Source organism: Sphaeramia orbicularis, chromosome 18 (genome assembly GCF_902148855.1).
Source record: "Sphaeramia orbicularis chromosome 18, fSphaOr1.1, whole genome shotgun sequence".
NCBI classification, from domain to species: domain Eukaryota; kingdom Metazoa; phylum Chordata; class Actinopteri; order Kurtiformes; family Apogonidae; genus Sphaeramia; species Sphaeramia orbicularis.
The window spans coordinates 47501-60000 of record NC_043974.1 but is presented as its reverse complement, the minus strand read 5'-3'; the positions used below and the strand labels follow the sequence as shown (position 1 = coordinate 60000).

The window sequence follows — 12500 nt, the reverse complement described above, 5'->3', positions numbered from 1 at the left end:
GACCTTTTCTGGGACAAGACCACAGGCCAGACCAGACCAGTTTATGTGCAAAGGAACGTCCAGTCCACTTATTGAAGCTGCTGTCACATAGAGAAGTGACCCCCATGGGAAAGTGACCCCCCTGGAAAGTGACCCCCATGGAAAGTGACCCCATGGAAAAGTGACACCACCCCCCCATGGAAAAGTGACCCCCTCCCATGGTCACAGGTTACAGAATTATCACCCCTCTTATGGAAAACTGACCCACCCCCAATTTTTTACTTTTACAACATAAACATAAGCAATGAATACAAATTCTATGGCAGTGAAAATAAAGTTTTACAACATAGAGGACGAGGATGGAGAGGAGAAGTAAAGCTGCAATCTGCAACCTGCTTTCACCCATTCACTGTTACATAGTCTGTTACAAATATTACTGCATTTTATTTATATATATATATATATATATATATATATCCTCCATGATGCCCAGCAATGCATTTGTGTCCTCTGGAGTGGAAAAGAGTTTCACAGCTTTACTGTAAAATAAAAATTTACATCATGTCCACTGAAAAGGACATTATATAAAAAAAAAAAAAAAAGAAAAATGTATCTGAAAAAACTGTTGCATCATGCTGTTCCCAATAAAGGCAATTATTGAATGTGAAATGGCGAAAATGTTTATATACAGGGTGGGGAAGCAAAATGTACAATATTTTGAGGCAGGGATTGAAAGACAGTGTATGACCAATTAGTTTATTGAAAGTCATGAGAATTTATTTGCCACAAGAAAATGTCCATAATAGAAAATGTTTTTATTCTATGTGTCCTCCTTCTTTCTCAATAACTGCCTTCACACGCTTCCTGAAACTTGCGCAAGTGTTCCTCAAATATTGGGGTGACAGCTTCTCCCATTCTTCTTTAATAGTATCTTCCAGACTTTCTGGTAATAGTTTTGCTCATAGTCATTCTCTTCTTTCCATTAGAAACAGTCTTTATGGACACTCCAACTATTTTTGAAATCTCCTTTGGTGTGACGAGTGCATTCAGCAAATCACACACTCTTTGACGTTTGCTTTCCTGATTACTCATATGGGCAAAAGTTTGTGAAAAGGTATGGATAATAGTGTTAGGTATGATTATGACATCAGTATATGTTTGGGTTCAAAACAACTGACGTAGTGTCTGCTGAGAAAAAACAACTACATGTTCAGTGTAAGTTTTGCTTCCCCACCCTGTTTTTATATATGTATATATATATATATATATATATATATATATATATATATATATATATTTAAAAATGTTCCTTCATTTGATTCAGTCCTGTATTTAAAATCAGTCCAAAACAAAGATAGGATGAGGCAGGATAGGACAAGAAATGAGGTACAAACTGGGTGTCATAATAATAATAATAATAATAATAATAATTATAATTATAATTATAATAATAATGGAGTAGAGTGCTGGATTATTAGCACTTTTCTATGAACACATACTCAATGCGTGTACAGTGGATCCATTATTCATTCACTCACACATTCACACTCTGGTGGAAGTAAAACTACATCTGTAACCACAGCTGATCTGGGGAAGGCAAATATTACTACATTTATATACAGTTAAAAAAAAAAAAAAAAAATATATATATATATATATATATATATATATATATATATATATATATGAGTATGTGTTCATAGAAAAGTGCTAATAATCCAGCAGTCTACTCCATTATTATTATGACGATGATGATGACACCCAGCGTTTTGCTCATGTCTTGTCCCGTACTGCCTGATCCACTTTTGTTGGGACTGGTTTTAAATCCAGTCGGACTGAATGTAATGCAGTGGGTGTGTTTGTAAAAGCCTCTCTTGTTTCCACTGTGTGTCTGCAGTGAAATCCCAGTTTTCATTGTATTCTATTAAACGTCTGCCACTGTGTCAGACAGACCTGTATGTTTATCATTCTGCTGATTCTGAAGACTTTCCATCCACTGAGCTTCAAACAGGTGGTCAAACAGAGCAGTGCATTCTGGGAAGTCTATGACAAATGGACCTTCATTCTATAATGACAGTGGTAGCTGTATGTGTTTAGGAACAGACCGTCCACACATACAGGACAAAGACAGCTGATCTGTAGGGTCTGTTTTTATGGAAGTATGTAGTTCTGGAGCCTAGATCTCATTACAGATGAACTAATTATTGTACAATTAATATACAATGGATATGTGTGGGTAAAAATATGTGTAGTCTAAAGTTTAGGCTCTTCGATCCATTTACAGGACATGTATTCTAAACCTGGACTGTACAAACACCAAACCCTTGGATGGGTTTCATATCAGACACACTTAAAAACAATCTGCTTATTTTTATTTATTTATTTTATTTTATTTAGGTAAAGAAAGTAAGTTACCAATGTAAGAATGATGTTATTTTATTATTATTTATGGTGTTTGTATTTCTGTGTATCTTTTTGAAAACTCTATATTTGTATTTTACGTGTATTTATCATTAAAGCCGTATCCGCTCTGATCAAGTCTGTGTGTTCAGTGTGTTAGTTTTCCAGTGCTTTCACCACAGTCGTCAAACACACACAGTCAGATGGTTTCCAGATGGAAGTCTGGGACACATGGGATTCAGACTCATCTGTCTGCAGCTCTTCTAATACTGGATTCTACATATTGTGTTGGACCTAGTTAGAATATCAACACATCCTTTTGACAAGCTTGTGCAGCATTGTTTTTATGGTATGACCAATCTGTGATTCTTTTTAGTCTTCATTATATTACAAAAATGAACCGTTGCCTCCTGTATGACTGACACTGAATACCAGTCTGTGGTTCATTCTGAGTATGTGCTGCAGGTGTAAACAGAACCTATCCAGTGGGTTTATCCTGTCTGCTCTGGTCCATCCACACCCATGTGCAAAAAGCACCTCACATCATTTCTATTCACCAAGTCCTTTGAGCCCTAAGCCCCACTCCCCTTTAACCCTATACCTTTAACTTTGTTCAGCGACCTTGGGTATCATGAAAGGGGCTTTAGAAGTTATTATTATTATTATTATTATTATTATTATTATTATTATTATTATTATTATTATTATTATTATTATCATCATCATCATTGTTATCATCATCATTATTATTATCATTGTTATTATTATTATTATTATTATTATTATTATTATTATTATCATCATTGTTATTATTATTATTATTATTATTATCATCATTGTTATCATCATCGTTATTATTATTATTATTGTTATTATTATTATCATTATTATTATTATTATTATTATTATTATTATTATTATTATCATTATTATTATTATTATTATTATTATCATCATTGTTATCATCATCATTGTTATCATCATCATCATTATTATTATTATTATTATTATTATTATTATTATTGTTATTATTATTATCATTATTATTATTATTATTATTATTATCATCATCATCATCGTTATTATTATCATTGTTATTATTATTATTATTATCATCATCATCATCATTATTGTTATCATTGTTATATTATTATTATTATCATCATCATCATCGTTATCATCATTGTTATTATTATCATTGTTATTATTATTATCATCATCATCGTTATCATCATCATTATTGTTATCATTATTATTATTATTATTATTATTATTATTATTATTATTATTATCTTTTTTTTTTTCCCAGGGTGCACCTACAGAAATGTTCGTGTTCCTCTTATATTGCTTATAAATCCAAATGCCTGCAGAAGCCCTTCTTCTGAAGCCTAGGTCCAGTCCAGGTTCCAGATGAGCAGAGGTCACAGTTCTGCAGGAAAAGGAAAGGCTGACACCAGGTGGTTTAAAAAGGACATGACACAAACAAACAGAGGATCACATGTAGTGAGGAGCACAGGATTAGGATATCTGCAACAGACAAAACAATATGAAGAATAAGAAATATATGTGGATTTATGTTATATGTACTCATCAGCTACACCTGACATAAGACCTGTACTGTAAAAAAAAAAAAAAAAAAAAAAACTCTAAAAAAAACAGTATTATCCCAGCAGCAGGGGCACCGAAAAAATAATGTAAAATGACAGAAAATAACCATCTCATAAAAATACAGTAATTTTCCATAATTCAAATACCGTTTTTTGCCCTAACTTTACATGAGATTTTTATTTTATTTTATTTTTTTTTTTAATGTTTAATAAAGAATATTTTCATGTATTAAAACAATCCAATTCCCTATAAATATATATATATAAATAATTTTCAGTGAGACTCAGTTGTCCAATCCACTGATAAAAACTGTATTTGGACAGTTTATCAGTGCTTATACATGTTATACATTCACAAAAATACATTTATTCAACAGTTTTGTTGTGAAACCTGTAATTACACAAGATATTTGTCAATTAACAAACAAGTCTGGTTCAACTGACAGAACTAATACTTCTGTTACCGTTAACTGTCAGGAATTTTATCTGGTTTTATTTTTTTTTTTACAGTATTAAACTTTAAATTAACAGTTTAATCTCATAAACAGAAAAGAAATATTTGTGAGATTATGATACATTTGCAAATGTATTTGAACTGTATTTTTCTGTGAAAAAAAAAAAAATCTTTTAAAAACTAAATTTTCTGGTTCTTCACAGTTGCAGTATTTTCCTGTTCTTTTCCATTTTCCATGTAAAACCACAGTCTGTCTGTGTCATTTCACTGATATTTTCCTGGATCTGAAACCTACAGGACAAATCAGTCTGTTTTGTACAGTGCACCTCCCTGCAGTCTCAGTTCTGTCCTGCTTCTCCTCTTTAATTGAATTTCTCCCTCATGTCAGTGAGTGGAGTGTGACTGTGGAGGTAAATGTCCTAAACTGCAGCTGACTGGATAATGCCATTTGCTGTTCCTTAAACCACATGACTCATGCACGCAGATGCTTCAGATTCCTCCTGTGACGTGGGTGCGTAAACACACCACGGGCGGCGGAAGGACCCCTTCACGGACAGCAGCCTTTCGCCTCCAGCCTCCACAGCGGACATGGATTAACCGATAACCGACCCATGGGATCGAACCAGGAGGGGATCGGACAGTGATCGGAGGAGCGGATCGATCAGAACCAGCTGATCCTCTGTTTGTGGCGCGTGAAGGGGATGCGTTGCCTGGTAACAGAAACAGAAACAGGAGGACACCAGGCCATCCTTCCATCCATCCACCCATCCTTCTGCAGCCTCTCCAGTCATCCTCTGCTCCTCAAACACAGATGGTTTGGTTCAGCTTTTCTCATATGTTCATTTATTCTGTAGATCTGCAGGAGTCATCCTGTTCTCTGTTTTTGAAGAAAAACGACTTAAAACACTAGAATAATAATAATAATAATAATAATAATAAGAATAATAATAATAATAATAATCTGCTGAGAAATGGTACGTTCACGTGACCTAAGGCGTTTGGCTTTTGGATGTTTTTATATTAAAATAGTATCTATTGGAACAGAACACTAAAGGACTGTAGATTTAACATATGTGTAATTTAGAACAGACAGGGAGGAGAGTTTAACAGACACTGGACTGGTGATACTGTGGTTAGAATTATATATATATATATATATATATATATATATATATATATATATATATGACATATGTCAAGGCCCAAAATGGAATCTGGCCCGATTCAGAATCGGGCCGGCCCAGAATGGAATTCTATTCTAGGCCGGCCTAGAATGGAATCCTGCGGCTATAATGTTATTTTTATACCATGTTTAATGCAAATGATCTAAATTATTACAAAAATCAATACATGGAATTTGCAAATATGTGAAAAAAAAAAAGAAACAAACATTTTAATTGTAAACTATAATACACTTTATTTACAAACAGAACCTAGTGGTACTCCCCACCAATATATGGTACAGTGAAATCAACTAAAATTGACAATAGTTACTCAAGGTATGTAAGACTGAAAATGTAAAATTATGACAAATTATGGAATTATGGATCATTTGCATTAAACATGGTATAAAAATAACAGATTCCGTTTTGGGCCTCGACATATACATATATATAAAATACATTCTAGTGTTAGGTTACACTGTAAAAAAAATCTGTAATTGAACAGAATTTTCACTGTTTATTTGACAGATTTTTCCTGTATTTTTCAGATCCAGGAAAATATCAATGAAATGACAAAAGCAGACTGTGATTTTACATGTCAAATGGAAAAGAACAGGAAAAAACTGGAACTGTGAAGAACCAGAAAATTTACATTTTTTAGAAGAATTTTTTTCTTTTTTCACAGAAAAATACAGTTAAAATATATTTACAAATGTATCATAATTTCACAAATATTTCTTTTCTATTTATGAGATTAAACTGTTAATTTAAAGTTTAATACTGTAAAATAAATAAATAAATAAACAAAAATAACAGAAGTATTAGTTCTGTCAGTTGAACCAGACTTGTTTGTTCATTGACAAATATCTTGTGTAATTACAGGAGGTTTCACAACAAAAATGTTGAATAAATGTATTTTTGTGAATGTATAACATGGATAAGCACTGATAAACTGTCCAAATACATACACACACTACACACTACATTTTCTTTTAAAAAATGGAACTTGGATGAAAAAATGGTTCGTCACAGTTGCAGTTTTTTCCTGTTCTTTTCCATTTGACATGTAAAAACACAGTCTGTTTGTGTCATTTCATTGATATTTTCCTGGATCTGATAAATACAGGAAAAGTCTGTCAAATAAACAGTGAAAATTCTGTTCAGTTACAGACTTTTTTTTACAGTGTAGCTCCGTTGCTCTTGTTTTGGATCCTATTTCTGGTGGAACTAAATGAATTGATTCAATATTCTCTGAACCCGTAAAGACCCAGTGCTACTTTTGTGGCAGTTCCAAAATATTTTTTCTCTGTATTTAACTTTTCTTATGTTATTTATCACCATTTATTATGACATTATCTTCTGTGTTTTGTGTTTTTTCAGTGAACATCAGGCATTTTCCTGTATTTCCTTCACTGATCATGTAGATGTTCCTAAAAGCTCAGATTAAAGTTAAGTGTTATTTTATCAAGAACAAGAGAAAACTGAAGAAAAAGTGACTTTTTCATCAAAGATCTCAATAACTGAATGTAAAACCAGGCATCTCCATCCACTGTCATTTGTCAGATTCCATGGGTTTTACTGGAGAATCAATGTTGTAGAGGATGACGGTGTTTCCACGGTAACTACGGAGCCTCTGAACGTCCAAATATGGTCATATCTGATGACCATGAAAAGATGAAGAACTGTATTTGACACCAGTTATTGACATGGGTTAATAGGATTAATGGATCAGTCAGTATTAAATGGTTCAGATCAGTAGATGCTTTTGGTCACAGGTGAATGTTTGGGTCTTTAAGGGTTCATCTGTCACGTCTTTTCTTTTCACTGAATTCAGTGTCAAACTTAATTCTGTATGAAGCATTCTGAAGCTCAACCTTGTGCTCAGGGAAGTCCACAGATTACAAACCTGCTTTCATTTAGTCAGCTGGTGTTTGAGACTGTTCAGACAGATCCTGTATGTTCATGTCCAACTATATCAGGTTTGAATTCAGGTTAAAGCTCTGTGATCGTCCTGCAGACCTGCACTAATGCATCTGTGTCCTCTGTAGTGGACCAGGGTTTCACACATTTACTTTAAAATACAAAAAAGTACATCATGTCCACTGAAAAGGACATTATATTTAAAAAAAAAAAAAAAAATAATAATAATAAATATGTATCTGAAAAAACGGTTCCATTATGCTGTTTCCAATTAAGGCAATTATTGAATGTAAAATGGCCAAAATGTTTACTTAGTGGGTGTCAGGAGGATATAAAAGCATTTAATAAAGACAGTATAGTGCACAGGTGTCAAACATGTGTACAAATGTGACCCACCAAAGGGTCCAATCTGACCCCTGGGTGAATTTACAAAATGAGAGTTAGGGCATCAAACTCAAAAATAATAGAATAACCTAGAAATAATGACAACTGCAAATGTTTGTCTGTGTTTTAGTGCAAAAATCACATTAAATTGTGCAAATCTTTCCATTTCCAAACTCTCCTGTACCAATAAAATGTGACTAACCTGAACAAATGTGTCCAACCTGAAATGTCTGTATTAAATTCAGTCCAGTTTGAACTCTTTTCTTCCTGTTCCTCAGTGTTTAGTGTCTTTGGAGATCTGATCCAGAATGCACATGGACTAATGAGAAGGTACTACTTAAAAAACACCTAAAAAAAAAAAACACCCACCTAAAAATCACCCAAAAATGACCCCCAAACCACCTAAACATTACTGAGAAAACACCTAAAAACCACCCTAAAATCACCTAAAAATGACTGAAAAAACACCTAAAAACCACCAAAAAATTTCCAAAAAACACCTAAAAATCACCCAAAAATCCCTTTAAAACACTCCATATTTTGCCTTTAATTCATGACAACTTCATATTTTTGTCTTTGTTTTAGTGCAAAAAATCCCATTAAATTGTGAAACTCTTTCCATTTCCAAACTCTCCTGTACCAATAAAATGTGACTAACCTGAACAAATGTGTCCAACCTGAAATGTCTGTATTAAATTCAGTCCAGTTTGAACTCTTTTCTTCCTGTTCCTCAGTGTTTAGTGTCTTTGCAGATCTGATCCAGAATGCACATGGACTAATGAGAAGTGGAGGAAGAAGACTGAGAACATTACACTTCCATTTCTGAACAGATTTCATTTTTCAGTTTATTCACGTCTTTTTTGTTTGGATAGTTTGTGAATGTAAATATTGGCGTAACTGAATGTTATCTTTTGCACTTAAACAATTTGCAGTTGTCATTCTTTCTGGGTTCTTCTGTCCTTGTTGTCCTGGTTGGGTCCACTGCAGGTCAGATCAGGTCAGATCAGATCAGATCAGATCAGATCAGATCAGATCAGACTGAATGTGGAACCTGACAGAACATCAGTTGGACCCCTCTGTCTCACTTTCCCCTGTCTGGTTCTCCTCTCCTCAGGTGTGTCCTGTGGTGGTCTAGGATGCTCCTGTAGTCCTGTGTCAGGGTGAAGCCGTGGTCATGCCGTGTTCCTGTGCCGAGTGGAGGAGGTGGATCCGTCCTCTGGTCCTGGTCCTCTATGCCCTCCTGCTGGTGGCCGTGCTGCCGCTCTGCATCTGGGAGCTGCAGAAGGACCAAGTACCACACTGCCTTTATATCCAAATACACTTCTGTTGCATCCAAGCAGGGCTCTCAAACTCGTGGTCTGGGGGCCAACTGTGGTGATATTTTATTTTAGATTTTATTATTTTATGGCCCCCCCTACTGGACATGACGGCCTGCATGTAGTCCTCAAACGCACCTTTGTACTGAGTCTTGCCACGCTGTTATTTGAGGTGTTTTTATCATTTAGACCAGTGTCAGCTGGTGGTCTGTCAGACAGGAGAAGCTCAGTGTCGCTGACATCAAAGAAACAGTCCAGTTCTTTAAACACAAATTCATCCTCCGTTCCTTTTTCAGAAAATGCTCAGTGACCTTATCGAACCAACTAAACTAAACAAGAAAACAGTAAATTCAGTTAAACTGAACCCAGTTCGTCCAGTGGTTGTTTTCTTTCAGGTCAGTAGATGAACAGTTCATGTGGTTTGTGTGATTTCACAGCAGAATGTGTGATGGTATTAAACTGAACTGTGTCAGTGAAGGAGCACATCTGCCCCCCCAACTCTGGAAACACAACTGTGGTACCTGCTGAAGTGCAGAACATGGAGGGTACCAGATGGGTACAGTAGGACCAGATGGAGGGTACCAGATGGGTACAGTAGGACCAGATGGAGGGTACCAGATGGGTACTGTTGGACCAGATGAAGGGTACCAGATGGGTACTGTAGGACCAGATGGAGGGTACCAGATGGGTACTGTAGGACCAGATGAAGGGTACCAGATGGGTACTGTAGGACCAGATGAAGGGTACCAGATGGGTACTGTAGGACCAGATGGAGGGTACCAGATGGGTACTGTAGGACCAGATGAAGGGTACCAGATGGGTACTGTTGGACCAGATGAAGGGTACCAGATGGGTACTGTAGGATCAGATGGAGGGTACCAGATGGGTACTGTAGGACCAGATGGAGGGTACCAGATGGGTACTGTAGGACCAGATGAAGGGTACCAGATGGGTACTGTTGGACCAGATGAAGGGTACCAGATGGGTACTGTAGGATCAGATGGAGGGTACCAGATGGGTACTGTAGGATCAGATGGAGGGTACCAGATGGGTACTGTAGGATCAGATGGAGGGTACCAGATGGTACTGTAGGATCAGATGGAGGGTACCAGATGGGTACTGTAGGATCAGATGGAGGGTACCAGATGGGTACTGTAGGATCAGATGGAGGGTACCAGATGGGTACTGTAGGATCAGATGGAGGGTACCAGGTGGGTACTGTAGGATCAGATGGAGGGTACCAGATGGGTACTGTAGGATCAGATGGAGGGTACCAGGTGGGTACTGTAGGATCAGATGGAGGGTACCAGATGGGTACTGTAGGATCAGATGGAGGGTACCAGGTGGGTACTGTAGGATCAGATGGAGGGTACCAGATGGGTACTGTAGGATCAGATGGAGGGTACCAGATGGGTACTGTGGATCAGATGTTCTGAGTGCAGATCTGTCAAATCAGACTCAGGACAGAAAGAAATCTGAAAAAACCTGGGACTGGACCCATTTTGAACTGTCACATGACCTTGACCTTGTCTAAAATCATGTGACCTTTGACCTGTACATGATTGTAGACCTTCATAAACGACAGTTCCATCCTCCAGAACCTCTAATATGACATTTACATGAGCAGATCTGGCAGAACTAACCCACAAATGAAGGATTTTCACTGAAAAATGGGTTTTCTGCACTGGGCTGATGGACACCCTAAAGATGGAGGTGGGGGGGGGGGGGTCTAAAACTGTACAGACACCCTAAAGATGGAGGGGGGGGGGGGGGTCTAAAACTGTACAGACACCCTAAAGATGGAGGGGGGGGGGGGGGGGGTCTAAAACTGTACAGACACCCTAAAGATGGAGGTGGGGGGGGGTCTAAAACTGTACAGACACCCTAAAGATGGAGGTGGGGGGGGGGGGGGTCTAAAACTGTACAGACAACCTAAAGATGGAGGTGGGGGGGGGGGGGTCTAAAACTGTACAGACACCCTAAAGATGGAGGTGGGGGGGTCTAAAACTGTACAGACACCCTAAAGATGGAGGTGGGGGGGGAGGGGTCTAAAACTGTACAGACACCCTAAAGATGGAGGTGGGGGGGTCTAAAACTGTACAGACACCCTAAAGATGGAGGTGGGGGGGGAGGGGTCTAAAACTGTACAGACACCCTAAAGATGGAGGTGGGGGGGTCTAAAACTGTACAGACACCCTAAAGATGGAGGTGGGGGGGGGGGGGGTCTAAAACTGTACAGACACCCTAAAGATGGAGGTGGGGGGGGGGGTCTAAACTGTACAGACACCCTAAAGATGGAGGTGGGGGGGTCTAAAACTGTACAGACACCCTAAAGATGGAGGTGGGGGGGTCTAAAACTGTACAGACACCCTAAAGATGGAGGTGGGGGGGGGGGGGTCTAAAACTGTACAGACACCCTAAAGATGGAGGTGGGGGGGGGGGTCTAAAACTGTACAGACACCCTAAAGATGGAGGTGGGGGGGTCTAAAACTGTACAGACACCCTAAAGATAGAGGTGGGGGGGGGGTCTAAAACTGTACAGACACCCTAAAGATGGAGGTGGGGGGGGGTCTAAAACTTTATGGATTGGGCCAAAATTTTTTGGGTAGTTACTGAAATGTAACAGATGAACAGGACAAATGAAGAGCTGGATCAGAACAGAAGACCCTAAACTGGGCCGGCCCACCCTGCTGGTGGTTCATGCTCAGTGCATGTTCTCCAGAACAAACTGACTGTGGTTTGTCTGCTCCAGGTTGGGACTCACAGTAAAGCCTGGTTTATCGCCGGTGTGTTCGTCTTTCTGACCATCCCAGTTTCACTGTGGGGGATTCTGCAGCATATGGTGCACTACACCCAGCCTGAGCTGCAGAAACCCATCATCAGGTACTCACACATGGACACAAAGACCGCATGGATAAAAGTATCTGGATGACAATAGGGTACTTCTATCAGCCTGGGTTTATTTTAGTACCAGGCACTGTTCCATCTGTTTAGACCCAACCATTGAAGGTAAATGTGGACAGATTTACCCCAGGATGGACCTGATGGTGACCTCAGAGAAATGAAACAAAAAATTATACTCATTCATAATAGAATATGGGGTCCAAAAACAGGACCCAAATATGGACATTAAACCTCCCTAGGTGTCAGTGCATTAGCTGTGTAAACATGTGTAAATGCTCTTCTACAGACTCTAAATACAGACACTGTGTTCAGTGTGTGGATCCTAGTGGGTTTTCTAATCCACACATGTGGGTTTGGTTCAATCTGAGTCTCA

At 38.0% G+C, this 12500-nt stretch overlaps 2 protein-coding genes across 2 annotated transcripts in view; both read left to right on the top strand.

The window, feature by feature from the left end:
- LOC115438891 (endothelin receptor type B-like) overlaps nucleotides 1-780 on the top strand; it is a 20794-nt gene extending 20014 nt beyond the window's left edge. Inside the window, exon 8 of the mRNA XM_030162774.1 lies at nucleotides 1-780. This exon is cut by the window's left edge and continues 613 nt beyond it. The gene's annotated coding sequence lies outside the window, so the exon portion shown is untranslated.
- An 8241-nt stretch (nucleotides 781-9021) lies between these two features.
- Nucleotides 9022-12500, top strand: part of LOC115438892 (transmembrane protein 184C-like) — a 31163-nt gene continuing 27684 nt past the window's right edge. Inside the window, exons 1-2 of the mRNA XM_030162775.1 lie at nucleotides 9022-9198; nucleotides 11976-12106. Of these exons, the coding sequence (XP_030018635.1) occupies nucleotides 9082-9198; nucleotides 11976-12106 (248 nt within the window). The 5' untranslated portion in view covers nucleotides 9022-9081. The remainder of the gene's footprint in view (nucleotides 9199-11975; nucleotides 12107-12500) is intronic.